General features: G+C 40.3%; 1 protein-coding gene across 1 annotated transcript in view; it reads left to right on the top strand.

The window, feature by feature from the left end:
* JAZF1 (JAZF zinc finger 1) overlaps positions 1–15,910 on the top strand; it is a 185,810-nt gene that overhangs the window by 153,133 nt on the left and 16,767 nt on the right. The window contains exon 3 of the mRNA XM_068674274.1: positions 3,137–3,333. Coding sequence (XP_068530375.1) covers positions 3,137–3,333 — 197 coding nt within the window. The remainder of the gene's footprint in view (positions 1–3,136; positions 3,334–15,910) is intronic.

Genomic DNA, 15,910 nt, shown 5'->3' with positions numbered 1-15,910 from the left:
TTTTTTCTTTAATGAAATGTAGAGTTCTCTTTGGGGACTGTTTTGCCAATATCTGCACCCTTGTTGAGAGAAGAAAAATATAAAACTGAGCCGTTACTATGGATATCTGCTTTTTAAATATTAACTTCATAAAACTGCCATATCTGGGTTTGACATGATGCATTGTCTCTGTTTGAAAGAAGATAAGCCGTCATGTCATATACCTGTTTATTAAAGTCTGCAGTTTGTGTGCATGATGCTATCATGGCAAAGGTCCACTTATTAATGCCTTCATGGTATGGTTGGACAGGATACAACTTTATTGCTCTACGGGTAGTTAAATTTTTATGCCCTAGTGTTTTGAGGCTGTGTTAAAGTACCTAAATCTCTTTTTCAAAAGAACAATTTTTGGAGATCCGGGCCAATTTTTTCTTTCATATTTGGCGCACGTACCTAAAAACCCGATTTCTTCCTTCCTCCCCTCCCTTTTCCTGTGCAACCCTTACTGTTCCTTCCCCAGGAGCTGTTTTCTCTTAGTGACCTCTCCATAAATGCTATCAGGTCTGGATTCATGGCCAGCAGAGTCTACACAGCTTCCACTCAACAGCCCGGGGGCTGCAAGCAGTCGCAAAATGTGGGGTTTCCATGGAGCCTAACTACATCTCCCTGTCCTGTGTTGGATTCAGGATGTTGATCAGGGCTTGCTTCCATGTCTTCTCTCACGATGAGGTGTGTCAAGTCACGCAACAGGCCGTTTGGTCACGCAGCAGGTAGAGTTATCAAGTGACAAGAATTTGGTGGAGGGCTGGGTTAGCCCCTGCTAGCCACCAAGCACCTGCGGAGCTGCTCGGTTACTGAGCCCCTGCCTGACCTCCAGCCCCAGCAGGATGGGGAGAAAACAGGAGGAGCAGGAGAGGGAAAACGCCTGGCTTGAAATGAAGAGAGGGAGATGATTTACCAAGCACTGTCACAAGCAAAACAGACCCACCTTGGGGAATTAAACTTAATTTATTGCCAACTAGCAGAAATATTTAACTCTTGATTCAGGTATTGGTTATTAAGAAGCAAAAGCCAAGCACTAAAACATTTGGGGAGGGGAGCCACTTTTCCTCTCCCTTTCCCAGGCTTCGCTTCACTCGCAGGCTCGTTTCACATCACTCCGCTCTCATGCCTGCCCTTCTGGTCCCCAGGGCACAGCTTCACTCAGACACCTCTTCTGCCGCGCTGTCACCACTGATGGTCCCACTCACGCCCTTCAGTGAGGGGAACAAGTGGAGCTGGGGTCAGGATGTCATGGATTTCCTCTGCTGCTCCTTGTTCCACACCATTTTCCTGATGTTGGTTGTCCGCAGGCTGCAGTCCCTTCAGGGCTGTGCTTGCTCCACCCAGGAGCACCCCATCTCCCACTCCTCTGACCTATTTTTTTCTCTCGTTCCCTCTGTTTCCTCCTCTTTCTCTCCCTCCAGCATTTCCTACCTCTTCTTAAATGTGCTTTCACAGAGGTGCCACCACCTTTGCTGCTGGGCTCAGCTATGTTTTGCAGTGGGTCGGTGCTGGGCTGGCTGGAATGGGCCGTGTCCAGCACAGGGTGGCCTCCAAGCTCTTCTCACAGAGGTCCCCAGCACCTCTCCCTGCCACCAAAACCGTGCCACCTACGCCCAGTACAGCAACTCAGCATCTTCATTATTTCCTCTGCGGATGTGTACTCTGCTGCTGTTTCCATCCCTGGGTCTGCCTCATTCTCTTAGGCTCCTCTGAGGAGAGTGTGACTATTGAAAGCAAGCCAGGTTGCGTTTCCTTAGTCCAATACAAATAATTGCTGGTAATTTTTGTCATCTGTTTCCTTAGTGGATTGCAAATACGAGTTTCTGGGTGACAGCTGGCTCCAAGGTGACTGCAGCACACAGGCTGCGTGCAGTTCTCAGCTGAATGCAGCCTTCACTGTTTGCCCAGGTTGCAAGAGTTCGTCATTTAAACCTGGTATCTTGACTAAAACCTGGCTTATTCCGTCTAACTGAAGTCAGACAAATGTCTGGTTGTAACTTAAGCATAATTCAGTATCACACACTGTTGTGTATTGTATTATTTACTGAGAGGCATAGTTTTTACCTTAGCACGAAGCACAGAGGACTGTACAGAAAAGGTGATTTACTCCAGGCTGTCTTTTTAGGAATCCTTCAAGATGGCTCCTTGGGCAGTGGAAGTGAAAGAAAGGAACCCTCGGTGCATGATCTCTGGTTACAGAGGTCATTTGGGGGATCCCCAGTTCTTTCAAGTGAGGTTTAACACAGGTGCCAGTGGTGATGCTTTGAAATGTCAGCATCGAATATTCTGGTGTAACTGAGTGTAGGTACTTTCACTTAGAATAAAAGGTCATTTTCCTTCCAGCTGTTCTTTTTTTTGGAAGGAATCAGAATAGAAGTGAAAAAAAACTATTTTTGTTCCAAGTGAGAGAACCCATGCGTGAAGTTGCACTGCTGGAATTAGGGTACTACTAGCATACACCTTGCATTGTGCTGGTGGAATTTCCTCTGAGCACCCCGCTGAGATGAACCTTGAGTTGCATTAGGCATTCAGCAGCACGTACCAAAGCTCTGCACAGAGGTCTAATTCAGTTTTCAGGAGATGGGAGCTCCTGTTTGAGGAATTACAATTTAATTGGACATGTTTTATATCAGGCAACAGTGTCTAAAACTCTTAAGAAAAAAAGATGTGATTATCCAAAGCTGGAAATGATGTGCACAATGTAATTCCTAATACCATTTTGACATTCCTACTCAATATGTTTGCCCCTAACATTTGTCTCCACTAGAGCTACTCAGCTACTTTTTAATGGAAGGATTAAGTGTAGTTAGTGTGATATGTGAAAGACTGATCTTTGGTTGGAGATTCAAAAAGCTTGTGCACGATGCAAATGTCTAATGTAAATTGTATCAAAATCAGAAACAAATGCCCCAGATCTTGAACTCTATGTGAATAAAGTTGATAGAGAGGTTTGTATTCTTGAAATCTCTGTATTCTGGAGGAACTTGTCATGGCTGAATATGAAGCTCCATTTTGCTACAGAAAGCAAAATATACTTATTTTTTTCTTTACCTATAGCTTGTGTGCTGATAGTGTTTCAAGCCTCTCATCCTCATGATTGTCCTTGTTCTAGATTTATGACTGATGCAGCTCGACGTGAGCAGGAATCTTTGAAGAAAAAGATTCAGCCAAAACTCTCTTTGACTTTGTCAAGCACAGTATCCCGTGGGAATGTATCTACTCCACCTCGCCACAGCAGTGGAAGCCTTACTCCTCCAGTTACCCCTCCAATCACTCCTTCCTCTTCGTTTCGTAGTAGTACTCCTACAGGTAAGCATATACTGTGTTGTTTATCCCCACATCAGCTAGCGTTTTTACTGTGTGGCTTTCAGAGAACAGTAGATGTACTGAGGCATCAGGAAGAAGAACCCCTAAAAGTAAAACAGAAAAGCTTTAGGCTTTGAGAGGACCAAAATCATAGGTAGTTTTTCTCACACAGATTACAGAATAGCTAAGTGTTGAACACTCTTCCATCTTCTCTTTCTTGGTGGTATTAACGTATTACATCCACTGAGTAAAAAAAGGAAATAAAAAGCAATGTATGAAAAAAGTGATCTGTGTTTTCTTCAAAACCAAGTCTTCCTCTGGTTCTCCCAGGTATTAAAATTCCAACGAACTGAGGAAACTAAAATTTGCTTTCTGTGTTAAACCAGATCTTGTAGCCCAAGTCATTCTGGCTTACATTAGGTAAAGATCTTGTCAGGCTATGGTGATACACCTCAGGCTAAATAACTTTTTTTTTTTTCTTCTAAAAAGTTGGACACATTTATCTATGTTATTTTGTAATAAATAGGCCCAACATATTCTTCTTACTAGGAAATAACATGAGCATCCCTGCCTTGATAAACTGCCTTGCCATGTGTTTTGCATAAGCTAGTTAACATTTTGGTATTAATGATTAAGTGGAAAAGTTGTAGTTGAGACACTCTGTTTGGAAGTTCTGAAACGAATCATTTGTTCAGTATGTCCCTGGGGTATGAAAAAGGGAAACATGTTGAGTACAGCTAAATGATGAAGTCCTAATGTAATACAGGAAATTTTAGAAGTAAGAATTTGTTAATTATCTCCCATTTGGAACGAACTGATTAAATTCCTTCGCTACAGATGTGAAGGAATTTCTCCTTTCTTTTGCTTTGCTTTTTGTTCAGCTCTTACTGAGCAGCCTAATTTATGATGTGGTTAGGTAATACGACTTTGCACATTTATCAGTAACATTGGTTAACTATATGATCTTTGAAATACACTCCATCAAACATGAAAGAAAGAAAGAAAAAGTCTACTAAAAAAAATCTATTTTTATTATTTATATATTTTTTCAAACTTTTAACATTATTCAGAATGTTGTTTTACCTGTAGTTAGGAGAATAAGCTTGTTTTGGCCAAGTGAGTTTCTGGATTAACTGGGTCCTGCTTGCCAAGATATAAATAATACCAGCTTCCACTTTCTGCATCCTTTGTTCCAATTTTCCCCTTGGAGCCATATTACAAGGTTAGGATTTGGAATAGCCTGGTAGCAAAAACCACATATAAAATAGATACTCTTTCTTGGAGGTCTTTTTTTTTTTTTAATTAGCTATCAATTGAGTTATATATCACAGCCTCACCCCAGAATTTCCATTTTTGCCAGTTAAAGTTTTTCTGGACCTAAAATAGGCAGAATTGAGATTTTTCTGATAACCTTCTCTAAGCCTCCTTGCTTGAGCAGGGAGGTTGGACCAGACGACCTCCAGAGGTCCCTTCCAGCCCTAACCATTCGGTGATTCTGTGATACATAGGTCAGGTGCTCAGTCCTATCTGGCTGAGTTTCTCCCTCTCTCTCCTCCTCCCTGTGCAGTGCCTGCAGAGGGAGCCCAGGAAGGCAGGCAGGCTAATTCTAGATAAGCAGTTCACACGTCTGTTGTTAGCTGGTGTGAATTTTTTTCCCTCGAGTGCAAATACATATGGCAATCAACTAGCAAGGTGATAAAACCAAGGATAGCCAGGCAAGATCCATTTCAGGGAGACAAGGTATGTAAATCATCCTGCACTTCAGTCTCTCAGTTCCTACACAACCTTCAAGCCCCATGCTGCGTCCAGTGAAAATGAAGAATATTGCTGTGTTCCTTCTGTGCAATCCTGTTTGATTTGTACTCTTAGCAAATCCTGTTAACTCATCTTCAAATACAGGTAAACATGGGTTCTGGTGAGTTCAGACAACAAAGAGGATGTTTTTCCTTAGATTGTCTGACAGAGTGTTGTCTGGGTTGGTGTTAACTGGTATAATCCAAATATAATCGTTGTCCTACTCATCCTTCAGACCTGCGTCCTCCGTTTAGGTTTGCTACTTGTCTTGGCTTTTCTAGATGTAGCAGTCTTGTCTTGAATGAAGCTGTCTGAATCTGTCATCTCTGTCTGTGTCCTTACAGCTAAGTCCTGCCATTGCCTGATGCCGTCAAGCTGCTGTTGTCATTTCTCAGCAAAGCTGAATAAATTTCATATAATGATCTCCCATCCACATATTGACCAGACTCGAACCCGTTTTGCTTATGAAATTTGATAAGAAACAGTTCAAGGTGGCTTGGCTGCAGAGAATGTTTAAGTTTAGCAGTAAAAATCTATGCCAAAGGACTAGGGGCCAAATTCTCAGACGGAGCTGAGCAGCTTCCAAGCTGACACACATACATGCTGCAAACATTGCATGCGTATGTACAGCACCTTCTTCTGTATAAATGGGATTATTCACGTAGAAGCAGAAATATTCAGCAAAGAAGTGTGCTCTTGAAGGCTCTTCCCAGGTAATGAGGTAGACACGTATTTATCTGCAAGCTCTGTGTGTGTTAGTCCCCTGAAATGGCCCATTTGTGGTTTTGGTGGGAAGTAGAAATGCAGCAGTTAATTTTCTATACCTCCCCTCTGTTCCCTCAGGGGTGACTGGCATGTGCTCTCTGCTTACATTTGGCTTTTTGTTCCCTCTGCTATAACAAGTTTTCTCTTCTTCCAAAGACCTACATCCTCTAGTAATTGCCTAACGTTCACTTTAAGAAATTTCTTCCATTTTTTGTTGCAACAATAGTGTCTCCCAGGAGACGTTGTTTAAGGCTTAAAGCTCTTGTTAGGATTCGCGGGCAGGATTTAGTGAAAGAAATGGCTTCCATCAGTAATAGACTCCTTAGGGTGCGAGGGAAGTACAGCTAAGTAGCAGCAGCACATAGCTTATTTTGGAAAGGCATTAACATTCTGCAAACATTGAAATATCTCTTTATTTAAGGAGTGCTCAATTAAGTCACAAAAATTTGTGTTGCCTTTATTTTTAAATGTCAATTTTAAAGCCACAAAACTAATGAAGTCTAGTTATGGATAAAAATGGGGCTGACATTGCATCTTTAACATACGCTGTTAATTTCTTAAACATTTTTATACATCTGTGTGGCTCACAGATGAAATTTCCACCCATAATTTCTTGGCTTTTGAGCGCAAGTCAGAGCATTGACATTCCTTTTAAAGCTATGATATCTGTTCATGCTGAAAAGCTTTAGAAAAGATTCAGTGATAGTGACTTACTGGTAATTCATTACAAAAAAACAACCTGGTCCCGATTTTAGTTACAAAAGTAATTCATAGTAATGAGTCTCAGGCTTATAAAATAAAATAAAGCCACTTTTGCATTGAAGAAGTGCCAAAAATCAGAACTCATCTGAAACCACTGTTTTGTGTTTGTTTGTTTTTCTTCTGTATGATTTTCATCTTTATGAAAACTTTTTTTTTTTTTTTTCTTAATGATTCCAGGCGTGGGATTCTAGATTTAAGCCTGGAGTGAATGTTTGGCCTTATAAATCTTCAAGAAAGGGTTTAACACTACCAACTGGCTTTTTAATGGTTCGACCCTAAGTCTTGTCCCCTTCACCCCTACATCCCCCCCAGAAAAAAGGCTGGAATATTTGAAAACCTCATAATTGGCATTGCATTTTGCTCTGAAGAAATTGGCTCTCAGACCTCCTTTCCTGTTTATTTTGATTTTAATAGATTGCAAGGTATAACATTTATGCAGTTTTAATAGGTTTATAAACCTACTTACTGCCTGATCGCGTTGGGCAGCTGATGGCAGCGAGTCCTGGCAGCCAGCGCCGAGGATGCTGTGGTTGGCTGCAAGAGCTGCAGCCGTCCGTCAGTCCTTCCACTTATAAAGAAGATGAAAGGGCGAAGTTCTCCTGGGTGGTCAGAGCTGACCCTAGGAGAGAGTTGGCAAGGCCCATTTTGATTTGCAGCTGTCATTTAAATAGCTGACTAACTGTTGGTTTATCTTATTAATTAGGATAAATGCCTTTCTGGGGAGTCGTATATGTGCAGTCCTTTCTGATTGACTGCATGAGGAAGTTTTACTTTTCTATACCATGGCCAACTTCTTTGAAATTTGCACTAGTATTTACAAAAATGACCCAATTTCCCACCCACAGGAAAACTGACTTTTCAACCTCCTCCTTTTCTTCTTCTTTCTTTTTTTTTTTTTAAATGCAACATGAAATCAATAATTATTATTTTTTTTACTTTGTAGAATTGCCTTTAACGTTTAATGAATCTAAGATGTGAAGAGTGAAGTTATAATCAAATATGCCCAAAGATTCAAAACAGAAATATTTTTAGATATAAAGGAAAAGAAAACTCAGGCTTTCATATTGGTGCTGTTCATGTAGAAACCCTTATATTTACCATCTGAGGGTGTTCAACACTGCTTTGTAGCTTTGTCAGTAACCCTAAAACTGCATCATTTCAGCCACTTAGAACATACTGTGTGAAATGGGCTTTTTTTTTTTTCTAATAAATCTTACCAGTGGTGAACCATGCCTTTCTAAAATACAGTACATGACTTAAAGACAGGAAGTGAAATTTAATATATTTTCAGTCAAAAAAAAATAAGGCAGACCTCAGCTAGTGTGGCCTGTTGTAATTAAAAGTACTTTTGATACCCAGCACGACTGAATTCTTAAATCTGTACAATGATTTTAAATATCTTTAGTTTTGTCGTGAATTTAGTTTTAGGTGAATCGTTCCCCACTTACACCGGTATAGAATATCTTGTAAGATTAAAATCATGTATGTGTAAGCTTCTATGTATGTGTAAGCATCTATGCAATGAAGTTAATAGACTCTTACAACTCGGACCGTTAATCTTTCCTCTTATTCAGTTGGATTTGCTTCAGTATTCAAATGCAACTCCTGGCCAAACAGTGACCAAAAAATTACAGCTTCCTTCTCGTGGTAATGAGTGTTGCTACTGATGAAATAATTTAGAGCTTCATTGTTCCCTCTCCGGGTGACTAATCTAAAGGAGAGGAAACTCTGTGTTACGATTTAGGATCTCCTTTCTCCTTGCATCAAAGGCAACCGGGACTCAGAAATGAAATCAGTAAGGATCCACCTCACTGCTGGTCCATCAGGGACTCATTTATTGTGGGAGCTTTGGTTTGGAGAAGATTGCAAAGCAGTGTGTGGCAATTTGGGTGTTTTCCCAATAAGCCTGATTAACTCAAGTAATATTATCTCAGTGACATGAGATATTACGTATACAATTTGCCTCTATAGCATTTTCCTCCTTGGATAACTCATGAAGGGATCCCAAGGGCCTTCTCTTGGACCTATTCATTTTCTTTTTTGGGAATGCAGAAGTTAAAAGCAAGCCACCCATTGTTTGCTGGTAATAGCGATCAAAAACACAACAGTAACTGGAACTGGAACTGGGCACTGAAACAGCGAGAGACATGCCAGAAACTAATATGGTTTAGATTCGAAATGTGTGTTTAATTTTTGTTACTCAGAGTTGTTTGAAAAATACGTTGTCTTTTTGTAATGCGAAATCTCATTCCTCTTCATAGGTATCAAAGCAACTAACATTTGAGTACAGTTTCCATATGTTATGCTTTCAACAATGAAGTAATCATATGGCACAGGCAGCTGTTGTGCAGAGTGCCATAACAGCACGTTAAACAGAGTCCAGCAAAGAAAGAGATCTGCGCAGCTAAGCTACTTCGTGAGTTTCAAGTGGACAGTAGAAATGTAAAATAACTGGGTTCCTCCCCCCAGAATGAACTGAGGACTGAAAGGGGGAGGAATTCAGTGTTCGAACCTTTTCTGTTTATGGCTGTCCTATCAGTGTATAGCCAAATGAATCTGAATTTGGAGCAGAACTGCTATTTATATCAGAATCTCTTTAGTTTCTGTCAGCAGGTGGTATTTCTGAACTCCATGTTAGGGTGAATCAGAGTAGACTGTGAACCATTAAATCCACTATTCACATGATAATCTGCAACAGCTTTTTCTTTGAGCCATGCAGATTGGCTCAATGCTGATATCTGTAGAGGGAGCTTGCTCTTTTGTGGTCTGATGCTTTTTTTTTTAGGGATAGTATGCATCAAAATATTCCACGATTAAGATTTTGTATGTGCTTGAAATTAGCTTTGAGAGTCAGGACAATCAAGTCAGTGGAAACAAGCACAAGTTGATGGGTAGTTTGGTTTTTGTTTTGTTTTGTTTTTTGTAAATCATGCTACAAATTCAGCTCCTACACGCTTAAGCACAGGATTAGTGATAAGCAACAGACTGCTCACTGAGGAGGTGAATGCCTCACTGTGAACATTTAACAAGCGTTTTGTCAGAGTGGAATAAAGTCTCCTGCACTTTGCAGACTTGCAAACTCAAAAATTAATGCAAGCACAAAAAACTAACTTTAGCCATTCACTTAAAAAAAAAAATAATCTTCACCTGAATTTAGCATCTTTGAAATGCTCAGGTTTAATTATTACACCCTATGTTAATGTATTATAGTATCATGCAGATGTAATTTAAAAAAATAATGAAAAGTAGAAATATGAGCGCAAATCCCAGGGCTCTTTAATTAAATTGTCGCTGAGAAGCGGGTTGAGTGCTACATTTTTGTGTGTATGAGTTATGGGGTGTCTAGGGTAGTAAAGCACGAACCAACCAAGTTCTACTGTAACTTGAAAAAACACACTTTCAGATGTCTGAGGAACCATCTCATTAGTTGTTCCGATTGACAGAGGTTTCTACTCGCTTAATTGCTCGTTCTGAAGACTGAAGAACTTGTATGGTATGTTTTTATTAAAAAATTAGATATATAGACCCACTCTTGTATAAACAGAAAGAGCAAATAACTAAGCCATGCTTCGCAAAATGAAGACCAGACCAAATTCTGTTCTCTAGCATAATGGAAGTTTGTCTGAATGCGTTCGGTATTTCAGGCCTGCAAAGGACGATAAAATATATGATAAAATATCTTGAGGCAACTGCATTGTGGTCTGTGGCAAAGCTTCCCTCCGAGGGACTCCACTGGTGCCAAGATTTCACATTTTCTGTGCAGATGACGAAAGAGAACTTTGTTTGTAATTAGGGGAGCCAAAATGGTTCCATCTAATTGCAGGTTTGGGGGCCTATATTAGTCCTGCACGCTAATTAATATATACATGTGTTTGCCCAGCATTTAGCAGTCTGAGGCGTCTATTCTAACAGAGCCTTATGGGTGTTCTTGTAAAAAGTAAATGCATAAATAATAATTAAAAAAATAATGAGGGGCATTGTGCAAAACAGTTGATCTACATATGAGTTGACTATAATATATGTGTGTGTTGAGAGTTGGTATGAGATTTTAGCACGAGCTTTTGGCTGAGGTCGCGCCTGAGCATGAATAATAAGTAAAATCTGGGGTAGTTTCTAGTTTCTGCCTTAAGGAATAAAGCTATGGTGGGAGGTTTCCAATAACAATGAAAAATAATAAGTAAAAGTGCAATTATTTCCTATAGGCATTTTCTTAGCACAGGTGGGATTTGTTCCCAGCACCAGCTATAAAGAGGTATTTTTTTTTTCAGAGCTTGATGCCACATTTCCCTGACTTCTAGGAAGCCAGGCTTTAACCTTGTCCATATCCAACTCTTTCTTCCCACAGAGTGAAAAATGCACAAGTACACATCGCTGTGTGCGTTTGGCTGAGTACTTCAGAAAGGGATCTGTCTTTCCAGCAGTCATCTGCTGTCAAATGGCCATACAGGTTCCTTAAAGAGGCAAGAATCTTATGTTGGTTGCTCACTGGCAAAAGCACACCAAAAAAAAAAAAAAAAATATATATATATATATATATATAAAAATATTCTCAGGACACAGGGAAACTTGGGCTTGGAGGATCTCTCGAGCAGAGATGATTTTGTATCGCATGCACGGCCCCAGTGCTTTTGTCATGTGCTTGGGGATGACTGCGTGGCAAACAGTAATTAATAACTCATCTTAAAGCCCCAAATCAAGCAGCTGGAAATTGTCCTGAAGGCCAAGAACACTTAGTCAAATCTACAAAAATATCTTGATGTCCTCTCACAGTGACCACCAAAGCGACTGGAGTTACAGGACTGCTCTAACTCTTGCTGCTCCTATTTCCGAAGAAAAATTTTTAGAAATGCCAATTTCTGTTGAAATTCTGGTGGAATTCTAATAAAGCACAGCAGTAGGTAAAAGTGACTTCCAGTGACAGATTAATTTCTCATCCCTATCGCTGGAGATAAGCAACAACATCCAGCGAGATTGCGGAGGGAACTCTGGCAACAAGATGTTGCTGAGGGTCAGGAGTCAGGATGGGAAGCGGAATAGGTGTACAGAAAGGAAAGGGATTGACCTAAAAGTACAGACAGGACAAAAGTTTTTGGCATTTAATGAAACGTAGCTGTGTTACCTGGGTACCTGCTCTGTGGTTTGGCTGGACTGTAAAACGAAGGATGAGAGCTGGCCCAGGCCTGATGGCAATTTTTCTTACCAGGGTGCCAAGCCTCCTACCCATGTGGTGTTGGTTTTTTATTATCTCTCAGGCAAAACTGGAGTCTTTAAGCACTCTGCAATCCACACCCCCCACCTGCCCTACAGGAGTTAACTGGTTCGGTTTACACTGAGCTTGGAACTTCCCAGAGGCGGCTCCTTTCAGCTGAGGATGGCCCAGGTGAAAGAGGAGTGTTGGAGAAGTGTTTGCAAGGAGGAACAGAGGAAGGTTTCTGCAGCACAGCAATGTCTCTGTGACCTGTGGGAAGCTGTTTGGACCAAAAGCTGCAAACTGCCCGGCCGGTGGGCTGCCCTGGGCTTGTTCTTCTGCAGAAGAAATCAGAACCTTTATCAGGTTTATAAAGGACACATATCATGATGACCTCCCCTGCTTAGTCCTTTATTTAACTTCATCCTAAACCAATTTATAACCAATTTATAAACTACAAAAAGTACACTACATTCAGGAAATCAAATTATTTTAAATAGCTGATAGAGGAAAATAGGGCTGTGCTATGAGGAGAAAATACGTGAAAGCTATTTTTTTTATTCCCAATTTTTCTTGTTGCTTTCGGTTCTTTCTTTTCTTGCTTTATGGGTGCATTTCCCTTAAAATTCTGTTCGATTTCTGATCTTTTCTTTAACTCGGCAGGAAAAATGTGTTGAACACAGTTTTCTATAAGAATGTGTTCTGGAAAGATTGACTCAGCCTTCTGATTTTGTGCTCTCCAGTAGAACTCTGCATCTTGCTAGAGGAGAAGGTGCATCAAAAATTCCACATCGCATCCTATTTGTCTCATCTCCCTCACTTTGGGTAGCTTTGCATGTAACCTGTTCATTATATTTCCTCTTCCCAGTTCATTCTTGCTTGATACAGACATAAATGGGCCAGCAAATGTAGAGCTACCGTGCAGTAGATTTGTATTTTAGTAGCACGTACCTGTAATTAATTGTATGGGAATTTTCACAGTACTCTCCCTGAGGAACAATTTCATTGAAAAGTAACCATGTTGTCTAGACTATAGCAACTCATAAAATCATCACTAGTTTTGATTTTTGAGCTACAAAGCAGCAACAGAACTGTGGCTCATAGATTTTAAAGTACTTTCAAGTGCAGGAACTGTTTTATAATCCCCATCTTAGTGGTCTAACCTGGCAAACCATTATTAACAGGGTCAAGAACAGAAAATGTACAATAAGCTGAAAGTAAAGGTTATCTTTGTGTTAATTTGTGGTAGGGTTTGGGGTTTGTTTTTGGTGTAGAAGTGTCTCCATTGCACATGGATCTTTCTTTTCCCAAATGTATAAAACAAAACAAAACCAAAAAAAAGGACATAAGTTTTGTAGAATGCATGTTGTCTAAATGTTACTGCTTTCATGGTTTGTGGAATAATTGGTTTAATGTAGGAATAGCTTGACAGTCAAAAAGGAATTTTGGTGGTTCTGGTAACAATGCCAGCATTCAGGTTTGTGTGTCTACACTGCAAGGTCCAACTGGTGGAAAGATCTTAAAAAGAAAAAAACAAAACTATTTAGATTTATGAATAATGTGCTAATTACCTTGAAAATTACTAACTGAAAGCACAAATGTATTTCAGAAAGCTGGAAACTGGAGTTGGGCACAGGGAACCTTTAGGTGCTTATTTAAAATGTGTATCTGTATATGCACACGTATATACACGCACACGTTCACATAAAACTGTGAGATTGAATGGGATTTATTTGCACCATTATAGTACAGAAGAGAGTGAACTGAAGAAAACCCTTGAGCTATACTAGTGCTGTATGTCTGCATACTGAAAGCAGTTAGGATTTTCAAAGCTTTTTAGCAGAAAAAAAATCCTACTTACTTAGGCCAGCACTTCAATGTGCTGAAGATGGTGAAACTTAAGCAAATGTTTGAGTTTTCCTTGCACTTTAGCCAAAGCAAATCAGAAGTAGAAAAAAGCAAGGGCTAACGTACCGTTTCACACTTGATGACTTGAAACACAGAAAGGTTTATTTCACAGGGGAAACGGTGTATTATGAGTTGATGTTAGCCAGTACGTGATCACCCAAGTGATGTAAAATGCCAGGAAAAACAGTGGTTTAGCTCTCGTACGTTACCAAGCGAGGTACAGGCTTGCTGACCCCAAAACTAAATATTCTCCTGTCTTTTTAGCAGTTGTGGCCTTGCAGTTGAGGGACACCACCCTAACTCTTGCCGAAGATCAGATCTGATGCTTTCTCCGCACTAGCATAGCCTCTGTCTCGTGAAGTTTTTCCTAACGTAGTCAGACAGCATCAGTCAGAGCAGTTTCCCAACACTTCTGCCTCTAATGCCAAAGGGTACAAGAAGCCAAGGAGCAGTGGAAAATAACAACTTGAAAAGTACTTTAATTTCAACCGTAGGCCAGTGATATATCATCTGAAACAACTCACACCTGCTCACATGTGTTCCGTGCACCTGACTGAAACTGCGAGAGCTTCAAAGAAAGGTTTGTGACAGCATACCAAAGGTAGTGCAGATTTTATTTCATCAAAAAAAGAGATGGGAGACGTGACTCCCTACTGAATGTGTTCTTACGTTTGGATGTTCAAAATGAGTATCTTTTTCAGAAGAAGAACATAGGTTTAATTGTAAAAAGTTAACATTTCTCTTGTAGACTTTATGTGTAGGTAGGAGGACAAAATCCTGACTCAGTAATGAACTTAGTCCTTGCTCTTGTTTCTGAGTTATTCTGGGTTAGCTTTCAAAAGTTAGGGAATTTCTTAAATCTAGGTGGTCAGAGAACGTAAAGGCAGGTAGAACAAAGTGCTAAGTATATTTTTGTGCAAAATAAGCCCTCCCAGCCTTCAGTGCATCGAGGTGGAGAATCTGCCATTGCCTCCCTCAATGCTGGGCAAGGGTCTGTAATCCTCCCGGGGTGTAAAATTCCTCCTGCCCCAAACTGCTTAAGGAGTGCTGAGCCACCTCAGGTCTCCACAGCTTCACTACACCATGGTCCTCCACGGGCAGACTGCTGCAGGAGGGGTTGGCACGATTCAACCCCTTGGTTGCACCAGCTTGGTGCATCCTTTTTGGGGTTGCCCACTGAGAAACGGGAAGCCCCGAGCAGTTGGGGTAGGTGAGGGCTGTGCGCGTTGCGGGTTTTATGGCCTGTGCTCTAAGTGGCTGAATGGCTTTTGTGCAGCTGTAAAGCATGTTTAACCTGGTGTTATAAAACACGTCTCCAATGCGTTTTCATAGCTTCATAAACTGCAGTTCATTTATGTAGGTACTTTTTACTGTAATCCTTTATCTTAAACATGAAACTGTTTCCTGATACTGTTTCTATTTTTTTTCCTCCTTTTTATGAAAAAAAATGGGAAAGAAAAAGAAAAGAAAATCTGCCTTTTTGTTATATGCATCGGGAGAGTCCTAAAGTACAGTAACAGTGCCCTGAACTTGTATTTTTGTATCTGTAACCTCAGAATGCAGGCCTAGCAACTAAAAAGCCAAACTAACATTAATTATGGATGTTCTTCGCTGTGGTTTGTGGAGTATAAGTTTGGAACAGATGTTTGGGGGGGGAGGAGAGCAAGGGGGAAGAAGGATGGATTATTTTTTTTTCTCAGCCCCAACTGGTTTTAATTCTTTCTTGAACGTTTTGAGACTATCTTTAAACATTTGCCAGAGTTCAATTAACATCCCGTGACTAAAGGTGGAAAATGTCCTGCTTTGTTTTTCTTCAAACGTATACCTGCTCGTGTGGCTCATGCCAAAGCCAGAGAAAGAAAGGATTCCAGCTGGCACAGGTTTTATTGCTGCTACATTAATTTACAGGTTAAGCCTTGAGTTGGGAGGGGTCTGCTGGATTGATTTATTTATTTACTTTTTTATTTTCATGATTTAAAAAAAAAAAAAATTGCCATGTAAAACACTGCCGTTTAATTACAGGAAGCTTATGCTCTCTTTTGGTGAGCGTTTAATAGCTTATTCTTGTTTATACGGAGTTGTAGAAATCTACGTTTAAAATATGTTTAAAGTCGAGATTGTGTTCTTGGGTTTATCGTGTTTTTCCTGTACTACGTATAAACA

Source organism: Anas acuta, chromosome 2 (genome assembly GCF_963932015.1).
Source record: "Anas acuta chromosome 2, bAnaAcu1.1, whole genome shotgun sequence".
Taxonomy (NCBI): domain Eukaryota; kingdom Metazoa; phylum Chordata; class Aves; order Anseriformes; family Anatidae; genus Anas; species Anas acuta.
This window is presented reverse-complemented; position numbering and strand designations above follow the sequence as displayed.